At 37.7% G+C, this 25,673-nt stretch overlaps 1 protein-coding gene across 8 annotated transcripts in view; it reads left to right on the top strand.

Moving 5' to 3' along the window:
* The window catches only part of CCDC122 (coiled-coil domain containing 122), a 51,278-nt gene that overhangs the window by 212 nt on the left and 25,393 nt on the right, over positions 1-25,673 (top strand). For 2 of the 8 annotated variants that reach the window (XM_064586072.1, XM_064586075.1), the window contains exons 2-6: positions 3,125-3,210; positions 6,923-7,012; positions 7,532-7,647; positions 23,458-23,856; positions 24,755-24,871. In XM_064586072.1, the coding sequence (XP_064442142.1) occupies positions 6,967-7,012; positions 7,532-7,647; positions 23,458-23,856; positions 24,755-24,871 (678 nt within the window). In that variant the 5' untranslated portion in view covers positions 3,125-3,210; positions 6,923-6,966. Of the gene's footprint in view, positions 1-59; positions 90-3,124; positions 3,211-6,922; positions 7,013-7,531; positions 7,648-23,457; positions 23,857-24,754; positions 24,872-25,673 lie in introns of those variants that run through there. The other 6 variants (XM_064586073.1, XM_064586076.1, XM_064586074.1 and 3 more) reach the window with 6 other exon arrangements.

The raw sequence follows: 25,673 nt of genomic DNA, 5'->3' as shown, positions 1-25,673 counted from the left end.
GCCACGAGGGGCGCTCGAGGGAGGCGGGCCCGTGACGGGGGCGGGGCGGAGGGCGGGCCCTTGAGTGGGGAGGGACGTCGGGCGCGCAGGTGAGAGAAGCGGGGCGACTGGCAGGCTTGCTGGCCCCTGAGGGGAGCCGGGCGGCTGAGAGGCTTGCGGGCGGGTGAGGGGAGCTGGGCGGCGGGAGGGCGGGTCGGTGAGGGGAGTAGGGCGGCTGGAAGGCTGATGGGCCGGGGAGGGGAGCAGGGCGGCGGGAGAGCGGGCCAGGTGAGGGGAACGAGTCGGTGAGGGGAGCAGGGCGGCGGGAGCGACCCGGGGAACAGATGGCAGACTCCCTTCTGCGAATGGAAGCGCTCTCCCCCAACGCTTGAGGACGCGCAGTGCGGGTCAGACAACTTGGTTTAATCACCAGAGCCCAACCCTGAGACAGCCTGTGTTATCCCTTGGCAGTTCGCCCCATCCAGGGTTCAACTAATCGGCCTCCTTGGGTGGAGTTTGTTTGTTGTGCTTGGTGTTTTTTACAGTGTGGTTTTTTTGTTCCCAGAAACACTTGGGTTGAACCTTCCTTTGCCTTTTTGCAGATTCCACCTTACTTGCTGACTGGACCAACACTCTTTACAGCTCCTTTATTGGTACTGACAAAGACTTGTCAGGCCGTTTAAAAATCTGTGTCACTGGTAGAAAATTAGAAGACAGTAACTCTTAGAATTGTGATAAATTAGCATCCCTTGTCTAACCTCAAAGAGTATAACGTTTATTTAGAAATAGCAAACAGCTACTACTACATGGAGGGCAGGTGCTAAGATAAAGGGACAATCTGTTCAGCCATTGAAGAGTAGGAGAAAGGTTGCTTCCTGTGGAACTGGTTATGGTGGAAGGAGAGGTCCCTTTTGTCTTTATTGTTGCTCAGACAATAAGTGCTGAAGAAGTTTTGCCTGAAAGAGAAAGAGTCCTAGATATCTAGGAGTTTAGAAGAGCACTTGGAGGTGGGCAAGTGCTTCCATTCTATTTGACTAGGTAATGGGATCACCAACCCAGAATAGGAACTTGCTGTTCAGTATCCCTCACAGATATTTTTGTCACAATTTGTATTTTCATGATTTTTGTGGGGCATTTGTTAAGAGCCCTGAGCGGTAGATGGTACACCTGATCAGAAGGTACACTCTAGACTCTCTGAGTTTGTTTTATGTTAAATATTACCTTAAGCAAAATAGAGATCTTTTGAGTTACAACACTGGTTTAAAACATTTATCCCTGTTTTTATAGACAATGATGGGAATTCATTTTCTTTCATGAAACAGTAGTGGCAGTAAAAAATTTAAAAATATTTCAAAATAGGAAAGCTGTCAGGGAAGAGATAGTTTGTCATTGTGTTGTATTTACGTACCATTTCCTTTCACCATTTGCTCCTAGACTATCTACCCTCATCTAACTCTCTTACCTCATCTCCACTGACCCACTCCAGTGGTTCTCCTGGCTGTACATCAGAACTACAAGCAGAACTTAAAACTAAATCTAGGGACTCCACTCGATATACATTTGAATCAGAATCTCTGGGAGTCAAGTCTGGGCATGTTTTTCTTTGCTGTTTATTTTGCTTTAATCTATACAGATGATTCAGATGCATAATTAGGTTTGAAAAACAACTGCCTTATTCCCAAGCCACTCAAACTAAAGGCTGTTTCTTGGATGAGCTACAAGATTTTATCCCATACATATGCTATTCCTTTTACTTAGAACACCCTTCTCTTTTTATGCTTACCTAACTGCTACTTATTTAAGATCTTTCAACCTCAATCATAACTTTCCTTGAATCCCCATTCCCTCACCAGGCAGAATTAATTGCTTCTTCCGTAGCATTTTGTTCATACAAAAGAAACCCTCTCATTGATGCAGTCTGAACCCATAGCCTAGTAATAAGTTGAAAAAGTCAATTAAACACTGAAGTGTACACTTTATAAGGATGAACTTGATAGTATATAACTGTGTGACTTGGGACTCTATGTCTTCATACTCATATGGTCTTCTTAATGTGTGTCTGAGTTTCAAATTTCCCTCTGCCTTTCTGCTGTAAAAACACCTGTGTGGAAATAATGACCAGCCATATGAGAACAAGCAAAGAATTATTTATGCAGAGTTTGCTATGGCAAGGGAGTCAGCCATCACTTGTGTGTTGGCAGAGTAGGAAAGCTTTAAGAGTGGAAAAAGGGGAAATCTTCAGGTATATCCCGATTGGAGGCTACTGGCATGGGGAAGCTGTAGGTAGGCTAACTAGAAGCAGGACATCCTATGTGATTGGTTAAGAGTGTACATTTTGGCTTTCTCTGATTGGCCCCAAGTAGGGAAGCTGTTAGTTATTCATCAAATACTGGTCATTTGGGGCCAATTGTTATAGGACTTATTGTTTGGCTTCTGGAATTGTTATTAGAGATAGTGGTCTGGCTTCCTACAAGTCTGACATAGATAGCAGTATGGCTTCCTAGTCTGGTTACTGTAGATAGCGGATTGGTTTCCTGAATTGGTTGCTGCACGTTGTGGGTGAAAGTGCTGTATTTATATATGGTCTGACCACTTTTTACATAGCCAGTCTCTTACCTGCACTGGATTTAGGGCCCACCCTAAATCCACGATGATCTCATCCAAGGTACTTAACTTAATTACATCTGCAAAGACTGTTTTTCCAAATAAGACCACATTCACAGGTTCTGGAGGTTAGGATATAGACTTGTGGCGGGGGGCACCATTCAACCCACTGCAAGCTCCTTATGGTTTAGAAATCACACTTACTTGTAGAGTAACAGAAGACCTTGCTTCTTACTGTTCTCGATGAAACAAGCAGGTAGATTATGACTGGATTTCATCATAGGCCTGGCATTTCTATTTGAAACAGTGGCCTAGCCATCCCTTAAAGCTTGGATTCAAGCTGCTGATCAGTCTCTATATGTCTACACTTTAAAAGGACACATTTGGTAGTCCAGCACTATCAGAACATTCAGAGAAATCTCACCTTTGGTAGAAAGCTAGAAGCAATGTGGATAATATATTAATGTTGTCTGTATTGTCTTTGATAGGAAGTTAAAGAACAGTACAAATCCTTTGGGTTTTTGTTTTATTTTGTTTTCAGCATCCTGAAACCTTAATCTCACTGCCTAGTCAAAGAAGAGAGTAATGCCTAGTCCTGGCAGATCCTAACACACAAGTATATAATAGGTATGAATAAATTTTTAATGATTCAATGAATTAATTCCTTTGGATGACTCTGATAATGTTGTAACTTCTCTTGAAAACATGTGGTTGAAAACACTTATGGTCTTTTTTTTACCTGAAATATGTCTTATTCTTACTCATTTGTACAGTGTGTCACATTTTTCCCACTATTATCTTGTTGGAATTGAACCACTCAAATCTGATTTCATCATGCTTATGGCAAATATAGACCATAATTTAAAATTTGCTTGATACCAAGGAACTCTTTTATCTCATCTTTCCCCAGGCTAATTTTTTAGCTTTCTCAGTTAAATGTCAGCTTTAGATATTAAGCCCCCTGCCCTTAGAAAACAGTTTCACACAAGGAAAAATTATCTGTTTTCTGATAAAGTATCTATTCTAAAGGGGTAGAATGAAATTATAAACTTAACTACTTTAACTACCTGGCAGGTTCACATGATAGCTTTTCCCATTCAGAATCAAAAACAGTGCCTATGTGATATGGATGCACATGTACAATTGCCTCCTCTTAATTCTTCTAAGCTAAAAGCTCTCAAAAGCCCCAGGGTATTTTGACAGTCTTGCTTTATTTTGCTCATTAATGTGGAGGAGGTACCAGATGATGAGTTTCCAAAAGCTGGAACCATGGCCTTTTTAAATTCTCCCAAGGGTCAAATAGAGGGGTTTGCCTCTTCAATGGAAAAGAGATAATGCACAAATCATGCTTATCCCAGTGCTTTAGTACATATTAAGTGCCTAATAAATGTTAATTTGGATCCTAATTGTTTCAAATTCCATCCTTCCTACTTGTTGGATGTGTGGCCTTTGGCTAATTTCTTAATTTCTCCAAGTCTTAGTTTACTCATCTACAAAATATAAATAAAAATAATATCTAGCTTATAGGATTGCTCTGAGGGAAAATAAAGATAATTCCTGTAAAAGCACTTAGAAAAATGCTAGTTAATTGTAAGTACTCAATAAATGTTGACTATAGTTATTATAAGAGAATGGTAGTTTAATATAGTATCTGCATTACATTGTTTTCTGTAAAGCTAATTTTCTTAGTTAAAAATATTTTTTCTAAATGTGTTTTAGATGTAAATTGGACATTTACTATGGAATACTGTAGATACTGTTTTTTTAAATCAGAGTCACTTAATTCATCTTTATATTCCTCACAATACCTTGCATATTATATGTACCTATATATGTGGTTTGAATGAAAGAGTAATTGATACTGTCTAGTCTAAACTCTCTTTTCATTGATTTAAGCAATTGTAATGAATTATCAGTAGGTGGCAGTAGTTTTCATTTTTATCTTCTACAATAGAGATCCAGAAAAAACTAAAACTTTCCCAATTTTATTTTTTTAAAGATTTTATTTATTTATTTGAGAGAGAGAGCACAAATGGGGAGGGTGGGGAGAGGGGCAGAGGGAGAGAGAGAAGCAGACTCCACCCCTGAGCAGGGAGCCTCACTTGGTGCTCAGTCCCACCCATGACCAGATCATGGACCTGAGCCAAAGGCAGACACTTAACTGACTGAGCCACCTAGGCGCCCCTAAAACCTTCCCAATTTTAAAGTAGATATCCTTTCACAAATAGTTGGTTTAAATAAATGTCACCCAAGAGTTTTTCAATTTATGTTGCTTCAGAAATAGAGATCAAGAAGTACCAGTTATTTTATTTTTTGTTATATAGATCTAATTTTCTTCATTTTTTAGATTTCTTCACCAAATTTTTTAGGGAATACAAAAATGTATAAGACACTATATCTGTCTTCCTGGAGCTTACAGTTTAATAGGGAAATAGAGTATAAAATAATGGAAATAATAAGAACAAAAACTTTTGAGTAGCAGGAATTTGCTAAATGCTGTCATGCATTATTTCATGTAGTCCTCCCAATAGTCCTAATGAGACAGTTATTACTATCGTTTCTGTTTTATAGATAAAGAATCTTAGGCCCAGCTTGGAAAGAATTTACCTAATAAAGTAGTAAGTGGTACAACCTGAGTTCAAAGCTAGCTCTATCTTACTGTATGACCTAAACTGTTATAGAGATATAGAAACAATTGCACTAAAGAGAGGGAAGGATCATATCTACCAAGAAAGACTTCTTAAAGAAGATGCCATCTATGATGGGAGTTGAAAGATTGGCTGTGATGTTGACATGGTGGGAACAGTATTTTGGGAGCATAATTCTATCATTAGAACAGGGTAAATTGAAGTGGAGATAGACTACAAATAGACACCTGTTAAGTAAGTGCCAGGCACTGTTCTAAGATCTCTGCCCTGGTGGAGCTTACATTAGTAAAAGGAGATAGAAAAGAAACAAATGTATATAAAATATCAGTGGTGGCAAATGCTATTAAGAAAAATCAGGCTGGGGCGCCTGGGTGGCTCAGTTGGTTAAGCGACTGCCTTCGGCTCAGGTCATGATCCTGGAGTCCCGGGATCGAGTCCCGCATCAGGCTCCCTGCTCGGCAGGGAGTCTGCTTCTCCCTCTGACCCTCCTCCCTCTCATGCTCTCTGTCTCTCATTCTCTCTCTCTCAAATAAATAAATAAAATCTTTAAAAAAAAAAAAAAGAAAAAGAAAAATCACGCAGGGTAAGGAAATGGGAGAATGAAGGAGGAGAGGTCCTGTTTTAAAGGTTATGAGGGAAGGCTTCTCTACTAAGATACTATTTAGAAGTGATAAGCAGTGAATGGATTCCAATATAATTTAAACGTAGAACCAATGAGTTTTGCTAAAAGAATTGCATGCAGCATATAAGAGAAAAGTCGAGATTCTGGTTTGTCCTTTGAGTAAACAATCAGGGCAGAAATCCTGGGCCATATACTTGGAAAATGTCTTAAAGGATTTCCCAAAGAGCCTATGAAACATCAACAGTGAGCTCTCATTTATGATTATCTTGGGCAAGTCTTGTTGAATTTCCATGGGCTCTACACTCTTCTAGAGGCCTCCTTGCTAATGTCTCCAGGGATTTGGGCCTGAACAAGAAAAACTTGTAATTTATTGAAAGGAAGAGACTATGAAGGAGCAGGTTTAGTGGTGGTGATGGAGTGAACAGAGACATCAAGAGTTCAGTCTGGGATATATTAAGTTGAAATGACTGTAAAAATCCGAGGGAAGATACCAAGTAGGCAATTTAGAATGAGTCTGGAGCTCAAGAAGGATGTTCAAGTTAGAGATATAAATAAATAAAACCTATAAGTGGATTTTAAAGCTATGCAACTAGATGACATCACCTGAAGAGTGAGTATAGAGAAGAGGCCTAAGGACTTAGCACTGGGACACTGACCTAGATGAGAAAGCTGAGGAGGAACTAGCAAAGGAAACCCTAGACAGAGTCTATAGTAATTAATTACTCACTATATATGTAAGGTACTATGCTAAGCATGCTACATATATTACTTTATTATGACAGTCCTGTGAGGTTTTACAGATGAGGACCCTGATGATCAAAGAAGTTAAGAAACTTGCTCAAAATCATAACAGCTAAAAAGCAAGAGAACCAAGATTCAAATACAGTTCTATTTTCTCTAAAACTCTCTGACTTAACCATTGTATTTTAATTCTTGGAACAAAGATGAAATATCATTGCCATCCCTATGAGGTATTTGACAGTGAATTTGCTTTCAGTATCACCAGGATAAATGATGGGGGGAAAAAACAAAGAAGAGTGAAAAATTGTCAATATTGATTATTTTGTAGGCATAAAGAAGGTGAACAAAAAAGGGAGAAAGAGACAAAGTAGAATGTCAGGCAACAAAGAAAGGAAGAGTCAAGGAGTTCCTGAAGAAGGTAATGAAGCAATCTTAAGAAATAAATAATTAAAAGATAAGCAGCAACAAAAAGGTAGTATGATAGGATAATTGTGTTAAAATGTATAGCCAAATAGAATAGAGGGAAGCTATTAAATTTCTCCAGGAAGAAACTTACATGGTGTTTAGAAAAGGCATAACAACCTAAAAATGCAGGCCTGTACTGAAAATTCATCAACTATAATTGCTATATGGTTATTATGATAGCACTGTAATTATGCATATGTATAAGTGGTCTGGATTAAAAAAATGAGGACAATCAAAATATTTATCCTGTTCCATACAGGAACAGGTATAACATTGCAGTAGGCAATTCTGAATTGTGTCTTATTATGGCTTTTGATTTTGGTTTTGTTTGTAGTCAGAAAGGTAATATTACCAACCCTAAATCTACTTTATTTAGAGAAACATCGTATTTTTCATGACTATGTGTGAAGAAACAATAACTTAGAGTGTTTGCAACTTACATTTTTATTATATACTTTATTCTTTTGTTCAGCTCTGGCTAACCAAGGCACATCTTCATTAACTGATGCTGTAGAACAAGTTGCAAAGCAACAACAATCACAAACATCAGAAATAGAAAAAAACAAAAAAGTTCTGTTCCATTTGCAGGTAATCTACTTCATATAGTCTTTTAAATGAGTCATTACTATCTTCAGAACTATATTAAATTATTAATAGGGAAGTTATTAAGGATACTTAACTTGGGAGGCTATTTGAAACTCCTGTTTTTCATGCTTACTCCTTCTTAATTATTATGTTATCCCAAAGTGAAGTCTGTACAAGTATTCGAGTTTCATGGAACATTTCACACACCCAATATACGAGAATTCAGAAATGTCCTTACAACTGTAATATGTACATATAAAACCCATGTATCACACAGAATTATTTTAAACTCACTTTTATTTGATAGTTTTTCCTAAAATGCTAAATTGAAGGAAGGTTAAGTTTTTAAGCCAGTGTTTTTAAAGCCATGGCTTTTGAGTTATTAGTTGTCAGTGAACATTTCAAGTTGATAAGAAACATTTTTGTGTTCCTTATATTTCATAATATAGTCATAATTCCGCTGTGGAGAATCTGGAAGCCATACTTGTTTTTTGTATGCAGCACAATTAGATATAACTATACTCTGTTAATATAGCTAAAGAAACAAAAATGGAAATGGTATCTTTACTTTGTGCTTTGTAAAGGTTATTATTAAATATATCATGGAAGTGAAGACTAGGCTCTACAGCCCAGCTACCTAGTTTGAAAGACAAGGTTTGCTACTTTTAGCTCCATGGTTTAATTTCTCTGTGCTTGTGTTTTTGTATTTGTAAAATGGAGATAATATGACCTGCTTACAAGGTTTTCATGAGGATTAAATGAATTAATATTTGTAAATATATGTAAAGTATCCTGCTGGGGCCCTGGTGGACAATATAGAGCTAGATTTTGATGTTGGCTTTAGGTATTAATGCATCAGCAGAGCTGTGATGATAATAATTATACTATCTTAGTACTATGGATCTCATAAATATTTGCATTGCATAGTCATTTTTAGAAAAGAATACATTTTTTGCAAGAGAATATGATATAAAAATAATAATGTCTTAGCTTTTTATAAAGAAATTTTCTGGGGCGCCTGGGTGGCTCAGATGGTTAAGCGTCTGCCTTCGGCTCAGGTCATGATCCCAGGGTCCTGGGATCGAGTCCCACATCAGGCTCACTGCTCGGCGGGAAGCCTGCTTCTCCCTCTCCCACTCCCCCTGCTTGTGTTCCTGCTCTCGCTCTCTCTCTGTATCTCTGTGTCTCAAATGAATAAATAAAATCTTTAAAAAAAAAAATTTTTTTCTGTAAAACTTCTCAGTCTTCAATGAGTTTCACAGGGCTTATTTCACTTATATCAAGGGCCTACTTTTTTTTTTTAAGATTTTATTTATTTATTTATTTGACAGAGAGAGAGACAGCAAGAGAGGGAACACAAGTAGGGGGAGTGGGAGAGGGAGAAGCAGGCTTCCTGCTGAGCATGGAACCCTATGTGGGGCTCAGTCCCAGGACCCTGGAATCACGACCTGAGCCAAAGGCAGCCACTTAACCAACTGAGCCACCCAGGCGCCCCTTGAGGGCCTACTTTTTATTAAGCATTTTGCATTGTCCTCACTCATCTATTGAAGAGGGAGACAACGAAATAAATAATTATATGCAGGGTAGTAACGTCTACAATAGAGGCATGAACACAAATTTAACGCTGAAGACGGAATGATCACAAAGTGATGTTTCAGTTGAGTTTAAAAGAAGACAGCTGGAGTTCACTTGAATATTGGTTATCTAGGACACGTTTAAGGGTTAGGGGGTGAGGAGGATGGTATTCCGGACAACAGGTTTCTGAGAAAATTCACAGAGGCCTGAAATAGCATTTGATACATTCATAGAACTAGAGTTGACCCTTGAATAATGTGGGGTTAGGAGTGTTAACCCCTGGCCCAGTTAAATCCACATATAAATTTTGATTACCCCAAAACTTAACTACAATAGGCTACTATTGACTAGACGACTTACCAATAACATAAACAGTCAATTAAGACAGATCTTTAAGTTACATGTATTATATACTGTATTTTTACAATAAAGTCAGCTAGAGAAAAAAATGTCATTAAGAAAATCACAAGGGGACGCCTGGGTGGCTCAGTTGGTTAAACGTCTGCCTTTGGCTCAGGTCATGATCCCAGGGTCCTGGGATCAAGCCCTGAGTTGCAAGTTGCATTGGGCTTCCTGCTCACCGGAGAGTCTACTTCTCCCTCTGCCTCTCCCCCTGGCTTGTGCTCTCTCTCTCTCTCGCTCACTCTCTCTCTCAAATAAATAAAATCTTAAAAAAAATTATAGGGAAGAGAAAATACATTTACAGTACTGTACTGTATTTATATATATAAAAAATCTGCCTATACATGGACCCATGCAGTGCAAACCTGTGTTGCTCAGGGGTCAACTGTATATGTAGTTTGGTGGCAGTATAACACAGGGTATGTTTTGAGAAGTGGTGGGAGATACATAATTATGATAAAAAACCTGGACATTATTCTAAAAGTGATGGGAAGATTTTGATGGGCAAGAGAGCAAATGATTACATTTATATTTTAGAAAGAGAATTATAGATGCATAAAAAATACTTTTCATAATCCAACATCCATTCATGATTAAAATTCTAGCAAATTAGGAGTAGAACTTCCTTAATCTAAAAAAGGGCATATACATCCCTTTATGAATCCTATAGCCAACTTCATACCTAATGGTGAAAAACTGAATGTTTCTCTCCTAAGATCAGAACAAGGCAAGGATATGTGGTCTTACCACTTCTGTTATTTCTGTGGTACTGGTGGTTCAAGCAAGTGCAATCATGAAAGAAAAATAAATAAAAGGCATCCATATTGAGAGGAGTAAGTAAAACTTTTTATTCACAGATGTTCAGTACAAGCACTTTGGAAACAGTTTACATTTTCTTAAAAGATTAACATATAATTACTGTATAACTCAGCCATTCAACTTCTAGATATTTGTTTACCCAAGAGAAATGAAAGTGTATGCTCACTGGAAAACTGCATAAAACCCAAATACCCATCAGAACAAAGTGTGGTATATCCGCACAATGGAATGCTACTCGGCAATAAAAAGGAAGAGCCACTGATATATACAACAATACAGATGTATCTAAAAGTAATTATGCTGAGGACTTTGAGCCTTGCTTGATTCATCAAATTAGACATCTGAATTTTCTTCTGCTGCTCAATCTGCTTTTCTTTCTTCTCGTAGTAGTCCATAATCTTCAGTCTTTGGGTTTGCACAAGACGACCTTTCTCAGTGTTGAACTCTTCCTCTGCCTTCACATCTATTTCCTCTGCTTTCTCATTGGCTTCTTGTTCAATAAAAGCCATCATAGCACATACCCTCCCCAATATCTATCACCCAGCCACCCCATCCCTCCCACCCCACCCCCCATTCCAGCAACCCTCTGTTTGTTTCCTGAGATCAAGAATTCCTCATATCAGTGAGGTCATATGATACATGTCTTTCTCCGATTGACTTATTTCACTCAGCATAACACCCTCCAGTTCTATCCTCGTCATTGCAAATGGCAAGATCTCATTCCTTTTGATGGCTGCATAATATTCCATTGTATATATATTTACCACATCTTCTTTATCCATTCATCTGTCAATGGACATCTTGGCTCTTTCCATAGTTTGGCTATTGTGGACATTGCTGCTATAAACATCAGGGTGCACGTACCCCTTCGAATCCCTACATTTGTATCTTTGGGGTAAATACCCAGTAGTGCAATTGCTGGATCGTATATGGTAGCTCTATTTTCAACTTTTTGAGGAACCTCCATACTGTTTTCCAGAGTGGCTGCACCAGCTTGCATTCCCGCCAACAGTGTAGGAGGGTTCCCCTTTCTCCGCATCCCCGCCAACATCTGTTGTTTCCTGACTTGTTAATTTTAGCCATTCTGACTGGTGTGAGGTGGTATCTCACTGAGGTTTTGATTTGGATTTCCCTGATGCTGAGCGATGTTGAGCACTTTTTCATGTGTCTCTTGGCCATTTGGATGTCTTCTTTGGAAAAATGTCTGTTCATGTCTTCTGCCCATTTCTTGATTGGATTCTTTGTTCTTTGGGTGTTGAGTTTGATGAGTTCTTTATAGATTTTGGATACTAGCCCTTTATCTGATATGTCGTTTGCAAATATCTTCTCCCATTCTGTCAGTTGTCTTTTGGTTTTGTTGACTGTTTCTTTTGCTGTGCAAAAGCTTTTTATCTTGAGATGACCTTATTACAGACCTACTAAATGAAGCAAAACAGAGACTCAGCAAAGTGGTAAAAGATACAACCAGGTACCAGGTGCTGCTGGATGGACTGGTCCTTCAGGGTTTGTACCAATTGTTAGAGCCCTGAATGACTGTTCATTGCAGGAAGCAGGATTTCCCTCTGGTAAAGGCTGCAGTGCAAAAAGCGATTCCTATGTACAAAATTGCCACCAAAAAAGATGTTGATGTCCAAATTGATCAGGAGACCTACCTGCCTGAGGAAATAGCTGGTGGAGTTGAGATCTATAATGGGGATCGTAAAGTAAAAGTTTCCAATACCCTAGAAAGCCGGCTGGATCTTATAGCCCAGCAGATGATGCCAGAAGTACGGGGAGCCTTATTTGGTGCAAATGCCAACAGGAATTTTTTGGACTAAACCTTTGGGCGAGGTGGAGTTCATCCATTGCTCTCCTGCTGTCATGCAGAAGTTTCTGATATTTGAAGAAACAAGATATCTGTGTGGCTTCCTCTTCGCTCTTCTGATATTCTGTATTTATCAGTGGATCCTCTCTGTAGCTAATGCCCTTGGCCTAATTGTTAACATGAGAGAAAGTTTCACTTACTATGATCAGGAAGCCTCCTTCTTAGCTTATCTGAAAGTAGCACAACTTTCATTTGCTTCTGTAGCATGAAGGTGAGGGTATCAGATGGTGGTTACTGGAGCTTCCCTGAGTCTCTGCTCTTCCTCTCGTCTTCTGCTGTCAGTTCTCGAGTCTAGAGGGTGATGTGTCTGGTGTTCTCTGACATTCAGTCTCTGCTCTTTAGGCTTCAGATGCATGGGGGGCATGCATTCCTGCCAGCACTAGTAGCTTCACTGTTCACCTGTTTGGGCCTAGAAGCGTTTCTCATCTGTAAATGTGATTTAGAATCTAAGCCATGAATCGGTCTTATTTATTAAAACAAAAGGCTTACATGGAAAAAAACCAAAAAAAAAACAAAAACAAAAAACAAAAATACAAAATAAATAAATAAATAAATAAATAAATAAATAAATAAAAGTAATTATGCTGAGTGAAAGTGGTGAGACTAAAAAAATATATATGGTGAGATTCTATTTTTGTAAAATTCTTGAAAATGCAAACTTATCTTCAGAGACAGAGAGCAAATGAATGATTGTCTGGGAATGGAGAGATGGGAGAGAAGGATGGATTGCAGTTGGAGTTGGCTAGATGTTGACATTGGTTAGATTTGCTCAAACGTCTGGGCTTGATTGGCTGTAAGATGGTTTGGTTTGGCTGACTGGGCTGGCTGTGGTATCTTGGCTTTGCTTCATATGTATCTTATCCTTTAGTGGGCTAGGTTAGGCATGTCCTCAAGATGATAGCAGATGCAAAAGAATGGAAGTCCAATTATGGAAGAGCTTTTTCAAGCTTCTATTTATAATATTTGTTAATATCTCAGGTAGTCACATGATGAAACTCACAGTCAAGGGGTAGAAGTATGCCCACCTACTGTAATGATATATGGCAAGGGTGTGACTGTAGACAAAGGTGAAAAACTGGGACCAAAAATGCAAATTACCACTCCCCTAGTTTCCCAAACTAATTAACTAATGGTACTACTTTGGGAGCCAGCCTTAATTCCTTCCTTCTATTTACTATTTATATCTCTTCACCAAATTTTATAGATCCTCCCACCAAAACAACTCTGCAGACCATCATCCATTCTTTTTTTTTTTTCCCCCTATCTAGTATGGCATTCTCTTTAAATAAATTTATAATTTTGGGAAGGAGCAGTGCATTAAAAAGACAGACACAGTTATCCTTTTCCTGGCAGAGATGAGAGAGAAAAGTACAACATGCTGATGAACCTCAATTTTTATCTCCAGCTCTGAGATTTCAAATGCCCACTTGACATTCCTCTTTGGATACCCAATAGACATCTAAACTATACATGTTCAGAAAAGAATAATCTATACACGCAACATGTTCCTCCCCTAGTCTTCCTGATTTCAATAAATTGTACCACTTTACACCGAATACTCAAGATCTACAAGTCATTCTTGATTCTTCTCTTTACCTAATCCCCCCACAACCTATCAAGCTTGATAGTTGGGCCTCCAACATAAAATCCCAAATTCACTTCTGACCAATTTTTGTAGTGTGGCCTGCCTCCTGCCTGGTCTTCCTATTTCTATTCTTCCCTCTCTCCCACAATCGTGTTCCACATATTAGATGGAAGAATCTTTCAAAAACATAAGTCCTATCTTATTACCTCCCTGCTCAAGACCTTCCAGTGATTTCCTATTGCAGTAATAATAAAATTCAAATTCCTTAATGTGGCTTATAAGGTCATATATCCTCTAGTCACTATTTACTGTGCCATCCCTCTCATGTTTTACTCTCCCCTCTTCCAACCTCCTTTCTGTTTAGTAAATACTCCTAGTGCCTTCTCATTTGAGGATATTTGTAATTGCTCTCTCAACCTTAGGACTTCTCTACCTCTAGTTATTACCTATTGGGGTCTTTGTCTTTCACAATTCAGCTATATTATTACTCTTCAAATAGTCTTCCCTGAATTAAAATATAAATTAACCGTTACCTATCCTTCTCTTTGAGTTACTCTCTACACATTATTGTATTTCCTTTGTAACACATCCATTAATGGAATTACCTTTTTTGTTTATTTCTTTATTGCCTGCCTCGCCTGACTAGAAAGTAAGCCCCATGGGTGCAGTAACTTTGTCTGTCTTCTTTACCATTATCTTCTCAGCGTTTAAAATAGTACTTGGTAAAATGAAGGTGATCAATAAATATTAAATGATTGAATGAGTGATGCACAGGGACATAGGCACGGCCAGCTAGATCAGGCTATTGACACTATTGATCAATATGGGGAAAGATGGTATTTCCACTGATTTGGTCATCATCTCTTCTCTCTCCTGGACTAATGTAATAGACTATTAATGTTTCTCCCTGGCTTTAGTCAATTCCTCCTTCAACCCGTTTCTACCCTTTCACTAGAATTTGTTGATGTTGTTTTCCTTCTCCTCCTCCCCTTCTTCCTCATGCCAAAACCCTCCTCCTTTTACCCCTCCTCTTTCTTCTTCTTCCTTCCCTTCCTCTTCCCCTCTCCTTTTTTTTTTGTTTATAGATTTATTGATGTAGAATTTACATAAACTGCACATATTTAAACTTTACAATTGATGAGTTTTGACTTACTTTTATGCTCATGAGACATCACAATAAAGATAATAAACATATCCATTACCCACAAGTTTCCTCCTGCTACTTTGCAATCCATCCTTCTCTCCCATCTCTCCATTCCCAGACAATCATTCATTTGCTCTCTGTCTCTAAAGATAAGTTTGCATTTTCAAGAATTTTACAAAAATAGAATCTCACCATATATATTTTTTTAGTCTCACCACTTTCACTCAGCATAATTACTTTTATTTATTTATTTATTTATTTTGTATTTTTGTTTTTTGTTTTTGTTTTTTTTTGGTTTTTTTCCATGTAAGCCTTTTGTTTTAATAAATAAGACCGATTCATGGCTTAGATTCTAAATCACATTTACAGATGAGAAACGCTTCTAGGCCCAAACAGGTGAACAGTGAAGCTACTAGTGCTGGCAGGAATGCATGCCCCCCATGCATCTGAAGCCTAAAGAGCAGAGACTGAATGTCAGAGAACACCAGACACATCACCCTCTAGACTCGAGAACTGACAGCAGAAGACGAGAGGAAGAGCAGAGACTCAGGGAAGCTCCAGTAACCACCATCTGATACCCTCACCTTCATGCTACAGAAGCAAATGAAAGTTGTGCTACTTTCAGATAAGCTAAGAAGGAGGCTTCCTGATCATAGTAAGTGAAACTTTCTCTCATGTTAACAATTAGGCCAAGGGCATTAGCTACAGAGAGGATCCACTGATAAATACAGAATATCAGAAGAGCGAAGAGGAAGCCACACAGATATCTTGCTTCTTCAAATATCAGAAACTTCTGCATGACAGCAGGAGAGCAATGGATGAACTCCACCTCGCCCAAAGGTTTAGTCCAAAAAATTCCTGTTGGCATTTGCACCAAATAAGGCTCCCCGTACTTCTGGCATCATCTGCTGGGCTATAAGATCCAGCCGGCTTTCTAGGGTATTGGAAACTTTTACTTTACGATCCCCATTATAGATCTCAACTCCACCAGCTATTTCCTCAGGCAGGTAGGCCTCCTGATCAATTTGGACATCAACATCTTTTTTGGTGGCAATTTTGTACATAGGAATCGCTTTTTGCACTGCAGCCTTTACCAGAGGGAAATCCTGCTTCCTGCAATGAACAGTCATTCAGGGCTCTAACAATTGGTACAAACCCTGAAGGACCAGTCCATCCAGCAGCACCTGGTACCTGGTTGTATCTTTTACCACTTTGCTGAGTCTCTGTTTTGCTTCATTTAGTAGGTCTGTAATAAGGTCATCTCAAGATAAAAAGCTTTTGTGCTAGTGAGAAATGCCAACTGTCCCAGAGAGGTAAGGCAGACATCTTTATACTCATTTACAAATGAAGAAAGTGAGATTTGGATAGGACAATTAAGTTTGCTTTGTATGATCATACCAACTAGTAAATGGCAGTAAGGGCCCTGGAACCCAGATCTTTTGATTTTTAGCCTAGGGCTTTATCATTTTTATCATACTATCTTTCTTCAGTGAGTACTTCTGATGTCCATAAATATATTATTTAAATGATTATAGAGTAGCTTTTACAAATAAATGTTAACACAAATGATAAAATTTTTTAAATTTTTTTATTAACATATAATGTATTATTTGTTTCAGGGGTACAGGTCTGTGATTCAGCAGTCTTATACAATTCACAGCGCTCACCATAGTACTTACCCTCCCCTATGTCCATCCCCCAGCCACCCCATCCTTCCCACCCCACCCCCCTCCACTCCAGCAACCCTCAGTTTGTTTCCTGAGATTTAGAGTCTCTTATGGTTTGTCTCCATGTCTGGTTTCGTCTTGTTTCATTTTTCCCTCCCTTCCTCTATGATCCTCTGTCTTGTTTCTCAAATTCCTCGTATCAGTGAGATCATAGGATACTTGTCTTTCTCTGATTGACTTATTTCACTTAGCATAATACCCTCTAGTTTCATCCACATCATTGCAAATGGCAAGATTTCATTTTTTTTGATGGCTGCATAATATTCCATTGTATATATATACCACATCTTCTTTATCCATTCATCTGTTGATGGACATCTTGGCTCTTTCCATAGTTTGGCTATTGTGGACATTGCTGCTATAAACATTGGGGTGCATCTGCCCCTTCGGATCACTACATTTTTATCTTTGGGGTAAATACCCAGTAGTGCAATTGCTGGATCGTATATGGTAGCTCTATTTTCAACTTTTTGAGGAACCTCCATACTGTTTTCCGGAGTGGCTGCACCAGCTTGCATTCCCGCCAACAGTGTAGGAGGGTTTCCCTTTCTCCACATCCTCGCCAACATCTGTTGTTTCCTGACTTGTTAATTTTAGCCATTCTAACTGGTGTGAAGTGGTATCTCACTGAGGTTTTGATTTGGATTTCTCTGATGCCGAGTAACGTTGAGCACTTTTTCATGTGTCTCTTGGCCATTTGGATGTCTTCTTTGGAAAAATGTCTGTTCATGTCTTCTGCCCATTTCTTGATTGGATTCTTTGTTCTTTGGGTGTTGAGTTTGATGAGTTCTTTATAGATTTTGGATACTAGCCCTTTATCTGATATGTCATTTGCAAATATCTTCTCCCATTCTGTCGGTTGTCTTTTGGTTTTGTTGACTGTTTCCTTTGCTGTGCAAAAGCTTTTTATCTTGATGAAGTCCCAATATTTCATTTTTACCCTTGCTTCCCTTGCCTTCAGAGATGCATCTAGGAAGAAGTTGCTGTGGCTGAGGTCGAAGAGGTTGCTGCCTGTGTTCTCCTCTAGGATTTTGAGGAATTCCTGTCTCACATTTTGGTCTTTCATCCATTTTGAGTCTATTTTTATGTGTGGTGTAAGGAAATGGTCCGGTTTCATTCTTCTGCATGTGGCTGTCCAATTTTCCCAATACCATTTGTTGAAGAGACTTTCTTTTTTCCATTGGACATTCTTTCCTGCTTTGTCAAAGATTAGTTGACCACAGAGTTGAGGGTCTATTTCTGGGCTCTCTATTCTGTTCCGTTGATCTTTGTGCCTGTTTTTATGCCAGTACTATACTGTCTTGATGATTACAGCTTTGTAATAGAGCTTAAAATCCAGAATTGTGATGCCACCCACTTTGCTTTTCTTTTTCAACATTCCTCTGGCTATTCGGGGTCTTCTCTGGTTCCATACAAATTTTAGGATTATTTGTTCCATTTCTTTGAGAGAAGCTGATGGTATTTCGATAGGGATTGCACTAAATGTGTAGATTGCTCTAGGTAGCATAGACACTTTCACAATATTTCTCTTCCAATCCATGAGCATGGAACGTTTTTCCATTTCTTTGTGTCTTCCTCAATTTCTTTCATGAGTATTCTATAGTTTTCTGAATACAGAATCTTTGCCCCTTTGGTTAATTTATTCCTAGGTATCTTACGGTTTTGGGTGCAATTGTAAATGGGATCGACTCCTTAATTTCTCTTTCGTCTGTCTTGTTATTGGTGTATAGAAATGCCACTGATTTCTCTGCATTGATTTTATATCCTGCCACTTTACTGAATTCCTGTATGAGTTCTAATAGTTTTGGAGTGGAGTCTTTTGGGTTTTCCACATAAAGTATCATATCATCTGCAAAGAGTGAGAGTTTGACTTCTTCTTTGCTGATTTGGATGCCTTTGATTTCTTTTTGTTGTCTGATTGCTGAGGCTAGGACTTCTAGCACTATGTTGAATAGCAGTGGTGATAGTGGACATCCCTGCCATGTTCCTGACCTTAGGGGAAAAGCTCTCAGTTTTTCCCCATTGAGTATGATACTCGCTGTAGGTTTTTCATAGATGGCTTTTATGATATTGAGGTATGTACCCTCTATCCCTACACTGTGAAGAGCTTTAATCAAGAAAGGATGCTGTTCTTTGTCAAATGCTTTTTCTGCATCTATTGAGAGGATCATATGGTTCTTTTTCTTTTATTAATGTATTGTATCACATTGATTGACTTGCTGATGTTGAACCAACCTTGCAGCCTAGGAATAAATCCTGAATAATCCTTTTAATGTACTGTTGGATCCTATTGGCTAGTATTTTGGTGAGAATTTTTGCATCCATGTTCATCAGGGATATTGGTCTATAGTTCTTCTTTTTGATGGGGTCTTTGTCTGGTTTTGGGATCAAGGTAATGCTGGCCTCTTAAAATGAGTTTGGAAGTTTTCCTTCCATTTCTATTCTTTGAAACAGCTTCAGAAGAATAGGTATTAATTCTTCTTTAAATGTTTGGTAGAATTCCCCTGGGAAGCCATCTGGCCCTGGGCTCTTGTTTGTTGGGAGATTTTTGATGACTGCTTCAATTTCCTTACTGGTTATGGGTCTGTTCAGGTTTTCTATTTCTTCCTGGTTCAGTTTTGGTAGTTTATACGTCTCTAGGAATGCATCCATTTCTTTCAGATTATCTAATTTGCTGGCATATAGTTGCTCATAATATGTTCTTAAAATTGTTTGTATTTCTTTGGTGTTGGTTGTGATCTCTCCTCTTCCGTTCATGATTTTATTTATTTGGGTCCTTTCTCTTTTCTTTTTGATAAGTCTGGCCAGGGGTTTATCAATCTTGTTAATTCTTTCAAGGAACCAGCTCCTAGTTTCGTTGATCTGTTCTACTGTTCTTTTGGTATCTATTTCATTGATTTCTGCTCTGATCTTTATTACTTCTCTTCTCCTGCTAGGTTTAGGCTTTATTTGCTGTTCTTTCTCCAGCTCCTTTAGGTGTAGGGTTAGGTTGTGTACTTGAGACCTTTTTTGTTTCTTGAGAAAAGCTTGTATTGCTATGTACTTTCCTCTTAGGACTGCCTTTGCAGCATCCCAAAGATTTTGAACAGTTGTGTTTTCATTTTCATTTGTTTCCATGAATTTTTAAATTCTCCTTTAATTTCCTGGTTGACCCATTCATTCTTTAGTAGGATGCTCTTTAGCATCCATGTATTTGAGTTCTTTCCGACTTTCCTCTTGTGATTGAGTTCTAGTTTCAAAGCATTGTGGTCCGAAAATATGCAGGGAATGATCCCAATCTTTTGGTACAGGTTGAGACCTGATTTATGACCCAGGATGTGATCTATTCTAGAGAATGTTCCATGGGCACTAGAGAAGAATGTGTATTCTGTTGCTATGGGATGGAATGTTCTAAATATATCTGTGAAGTCCATCTGGTCCAGTGTGTCATTTAAAGCCTTTATTTACCTGTTGATCTTTTGCTTAGATGATCTGTCCATTTCAGTGAGGGGTGGTATTAAAGTCCCTTACTATTACTGTGTTATTGTCAATGTATTTCTTTGATTTTGTTTTAATTGGCTTATATAATTGGCTGCTCCCATGTTAGGGGCATAGATATTTAAAATTGTTAGATCTTCTTGTTGGATAGACCCTTTAAGTATGATGTCGTGTCCTTCCTCATCTTCCTTTTGATTGGGGCATTTAACCCATTTACAATCAGGGTAACTCTTGAAAGATATGAATTTAGTGCCATTGTATTGCCTTTAAAGTGACTGTTACTGTATATTGTCTCTGTTCCTTTCTGGTCTATGTTACTTTTAGGCTCTTTCTTTGCTTAGAAGACCCCTTTCAATATTTCTTGTAGGGCTGGTTTGGTGTTCACAAAAACTACTAAAAGTAGTTTTTACTTTTAGTAAAACTAAAAGTACAAAACTAAAACTAAAAGTACAAAAACTACTTTTAGTAGTTTTTGTTTGTCCTGGAAGCTTTTTATCTCTCCTTCTATTTTCAGTGACAGCCTAGCTGGATATAGTGTTCTTGGCTGCCTATTTTTCTCATTTAGTGCTCTGAATATATCATGCCAGTCCTTTCTGGCCTGCCAGGTCTCTGTGGATAGGTCTGCTGCCAATCTAATGTTTCTGCCATGGGGGTTACAGACCTCTTGTCCTGAGCTGCTTTCAGGATTTTCTCTTTGTCTCCGAGACTTGTGAGTTTTACTATTAGATGTTGGGGTGTTGACCTATTTTTATTGATTTTGAGGGGGGTTCTCTGTGCCTCCTGGATGTTGATGCCTATTTCCTTCCCCAAATTAAGGAAGTTCTCTGCTATAATTTGCTCCAATATACTTTCTGTCCCTCTCTCTCTTTCTTCTTCTTCTGGGATCCCAATTATTCTAATGTTGTTTCACTTTATGGTATCACTTATCTCTCAAATTCTGCCCCGTGATCCAGTAGTTGTTTATCTTTTTCTCAGCCTCTTTATTCTCCATCATTTGATCTTCTATATCATTGATTCTCTCTTCTGCCTCATTTATCCTAGCAGTTAGAGCCTCCATTTTTTATTGTAGCTCATTAATAGCCTTTTTTATTTCGACTTGGTTAGATTTTAGTTATTTTATTTCTCCAGAAGGGGATTCTCTGGTATCTTCTATGCTTTTTTCAAGCCTAGCTAGTATCTTTATAATCGTCATTCTGAACTCTAGTACCAACATCTTACTAATGTCTGTATTGATTAGGTCTCTGGCAGTCGGTACTGCCTCTTGCCTCTTGTTCTTTTTTGTGAGGTGAGTTTTTCCATCTTGTATTTTGTCCAGAGGAGAATAGATGAATGAGAGAACAAAATGCTAAAAAAATGCTAAAAAGGTAACAATGGCCCCAGAAAAATATACACTAAACAAATCAGAAGAGACCTGAAACCTGGGGGAAAGGAAAAGGGAGGAAAAATTGAATATGATCCGGCTGGTGAAAATAACAGAGCCACACACTAGATTTTGGGTGTATTTTGGTCTGTTAGAAGAAATTGCCTCCCAAAAATTTAAAGAAAGAAAAACATATATATATATATACAAAAATAAGGGTAAATTTGATGAAGTGATAGAATATGACTGTGAAGATGAAAATTTAAAAAGGTTTTAAAAAAGGATAATTTGGTTGAAAAAAGAATGAAAAAAATTTTTAAAAAAAGAGAATGTGAATAGACAGGAGACTAGAATAACGTCATACACTAGATTTAGGGTATATTTTGGTCTGTTAGAAGAAACTGTATCCCAAAATTTTAAAGAAAGAGAAGCTTATATATATACAAAAAGTAAGATTAAATACAATGAAGAGATAGAATATGACTGTAAAAATGAAAAATTAGAAAAGATTTTAAAAAAGGAATGATAAGATGTTGATTGAAAAAGGAAAGAAGAAAAATTCAACTAAAAAAGTAGAAAAAGAAAAAAGTAAAATTTAAAAAATTAACTTTGAAAGACTAAAGAATCATGGGGAAAAAAGCCATGAAGTCTATGTGCTGTATTCCCCTAGTGCTGGGGTTTTGCCATTCTCATTGATTGGTAAACTTGGTCTTGGCTGGCTGTTCTTGCTGATCTTCTGGGGGAGGGGCCTGTTGCAGTGATTCTCAAATGTCTTTGCCTGAGGCAGAACTGCCCTGCCCTTGCCAGAGGCCAGGCTAAGTAATCTGCTCGGGTTTGCTCTCAGTATCTTTTGTTCCCTGCAAGCTTTCCGTACAGCTTTGGAGGATGAGAGTGAAAATGGCGGCCTCCCAATCTCTGGTCCCGGAGGAGCCTAGAGCTCAGGGCCCCACTCCTCAGTGTGCCCTCAGAGAAAAGCAGTCAGTCACTCCTGTCTCCCTGGTCTCTGGCTGCACTCCGTGCTCACCGTGACTGAGCATTTCTATCTCTGGCACCCGACCCTGTGTGGAGTCTCCAAACCCAGCAGATTCCTGCAGTGCGCTCCCATGCCGCTCCTCCCAGGGGAGGAAGAGGAGTGAGTCTCCCCAGATCTGCCACTTGTTGGGTCCCTGCTGGAAGAGCAGTGGCCAGACTATGCCGTGGATCACGGTTTATGGCCACCCTGAGCTGAGAGCCCACTCCTCGGCTCCGTCTTTGCAGCCTGCTTCCCTGCTCCGATACCTGGGAGCTCTGCCGTACTCAGGCACCCCCAGTCTTTCTGTGACCCCAAGGGTCCCGAGACCACACTGTCCCAGCGAGGGTTCCATCCCCCGCTTAGCCAGTGGAGTGATGTCCCTCAGTGGAGCAAACTTCTAAAATTTCTGATTTTGTGCTCCACTGCTCTATTGCTTGCTGGTAGCAGCTGATGGAGGCTCCCTCCCCCTGCGGTCTGTCTTCCCATATATCAACTCAGATTCACTTCTATGTCCTACCTTCCAGAAAGTGGTCGCTTTTTTGTTCAGAGAGTTGCTACTATTCTTTTCTTCAATCTCCTGTTGAGTTTGAGGTACAAATGATAAAATTTTAATATTTTGAATTAGATAAACATTAAAAAGTAAGAAATATATAACTCTGGGCTCCCTCCAACATTATAAAATAATTTTGTTACTTATTGAATGGTTCCTTTTATTGTATATCAATTTTTCTATATCTGATATGTATTTTTTATGTTGTGATTTTACTACAGACTTATGGATCAAAACAATAACATTCTTAATGTTGAATATCATGAATTAATAATAATAATATTGAAATATTTTACAGAATGAACTCCATAAGCTTGAAAAACAAATAGCATCTGTCTCTGCAGAAACTAAAGAAACAGAAAGGCAGATTTATCAGCAAGATGCTGCCATAGAGCATGCCAAACTTCAATGTGGGAACCTGGAAACTCAAATCAAATCCTTACATACAGAAAATGTCAAGCTTAAATTTGACATAGAAGCAGCCCAAGAAGACTTTGAGGAACACATGATAAGATATAATGAATATTATGCAAAAATAAAAGAGCATAAAGATAGTTTGGGGGAGGTAGAAAGCAAATGGTCATTCATGACTGCACTACATGAAAAACGAGATCTTGTTAAAAAACTAAAAACAACGAAAGAGGAACTTATGCAAAATCTCCAAAATCCAGACGGAAATCGCATAAAAGAAATACAGGTTTGAAATACCACTTATCATAACTTTTTCTATTACTCCTTTTTTGCAAGTACACTTACTAAGTAATACATTTATCATTAGTAAAATGTCCATAGCTGCCTTAACTAGATTCAGAAACTATTTTCACAACTTTTAAAAACTTAAATACATGAGTTATGTAACAACTACACCAAATGTACAAATACATAAGGGAGTTGTTCTCAAATCCTCAGTGGATTAATAAAAATATATGGTCAAACAAAATTGCAGTGAACAATTAATCCATTTTTTCAGAAAGTGTGACTCACAAAAATGTTGAAGCCCTATCTTCTTAGGCTAATGGATCTGACCAATTCAAATCAATTTTGTATGCTTAATGCTATTATACAAACAATAACAATTAATAATTGTACCTTAATAATTTTTCTTTTTTTAATACTATTTTTTGAAGGCAATAGGAGATATAAACTTAAAATATCTGTCATTTCTTGCTAGAGAATTTAAAAGTATCCTTTATACTGTTACTGGGCAATTGCCACTATGACTACCACTTTTCTTATGTCTTATTTACATTTAGTTTTAATTTAAGATTTTTATTTTATTATTTTTTTAATTTAAATTCAATTTAATTAACATTTACTGTATTATGAGTTTCTGTTGCTGGGCAATGGCCAGTATGACTACCACTTTTTTTTATATCTTACTTGCATTTAGTTTTAATTTTAAGTTTTTAAATCAAAGGTTTATTTGTTTGAATAACAGTTCTTTATTTGTACCTATAAAAGTAATATTCTAATCCTGCTTACTGAAATTAAATGTGATGGTTAGTTTTTTTTAATTATAGAAATACTGAAAATGTTGGACTTATATTGACCATTCATTGTTTGACTTGTATATTTTAAACTTTATAAACATACAGGAAGACATTACAAAGTTAAAGGATAAAATTATAACTGTAAAAGAATCTATCACTGAAAAAACTTGTTTTCTTGAAGAAGAAAAAAAGACACATGAAAAATTAAGAAAAGAAATAGAGGTAAGTCTTAATTATCTGATTTCAATGTTTTATGGTATCATTTCTTAAGCTTATACCGTATTTATAATTTCCATAGTTTACTCTCAATTTCTAAAACAGCTAGAGAACAAAAAAGAACTATAAAAAGTAGTAAAGTTCAAATCATTAATAGAGATAACTCCCTCATTTAGATACTTAAATATGTGAAATGTATTCAAACAAAGCAAGCACTCATTCTTAAAATGTGGCCTAGAATTATTGTAGGTCTCATTCCACCAACACCTTGGTTCTTAATTAATGTCTAGAAAGCAGAGATTATCAAGTCAAAAAGGATGACCATTACTAGAGAGACATCAGAAACTCCTTAACATAGAGTAAGAGACAATGGAAGTCATTAGTATTCTAAACCTCTCTGACTTTATATTTTCTGTTATTAAGAATAAAAAAAAAAACTGATATGCAAAACTGAAAGTGAGATTAAATTTGGGGTACCACTAGTAGACTTCTATGGTCATTATTATTTAAATGAATGGAGAACAAAAATGGAAAAGAATCTGTTGTTGAGGGCAAATAAATAATTTTCACCCTTAAGACATTAATTTGAAAACTAAAAAGATGCATTTGCTTGTGACTAATTTGCTTATGGCTAATTTGTCACAATAGGAAAGCATCTGAGGAATTTGAAGATAAAAATCCTCACCTTTACAAAACATTTATCTAAGAAACATCATTACTTTATCTTACATTTTTCTAGTAATCTGAATAAGTGATTTTTTTTTACCTCCTAGATCAAGATTTATTATAAAATTATAAATAGTAAGAC

The sequence above is a fragment of the Mirounga angustirostris genome, unplaced genomic scaffold (assembly GCF_029215605.1).
Source record: "Mirounga angustirostris isolate CCGP_5_RB_7025 unplaced genomic scaffold, mMirAng1.0.hap1 SCAF_3, whole genome shotgun sequence".
NCBI classification, from domain to species: Eukaryota; Metazoa; Chordata; class Mammalia; order Carnivora; family Phocidae; genus Mirounga; species Mirounga angustirostris.
The sequence above is the reverse complement of the archived record's forward strand: the minus strand, read 5'-3'. Positions and strand labels throughout refer to the sequence as shown.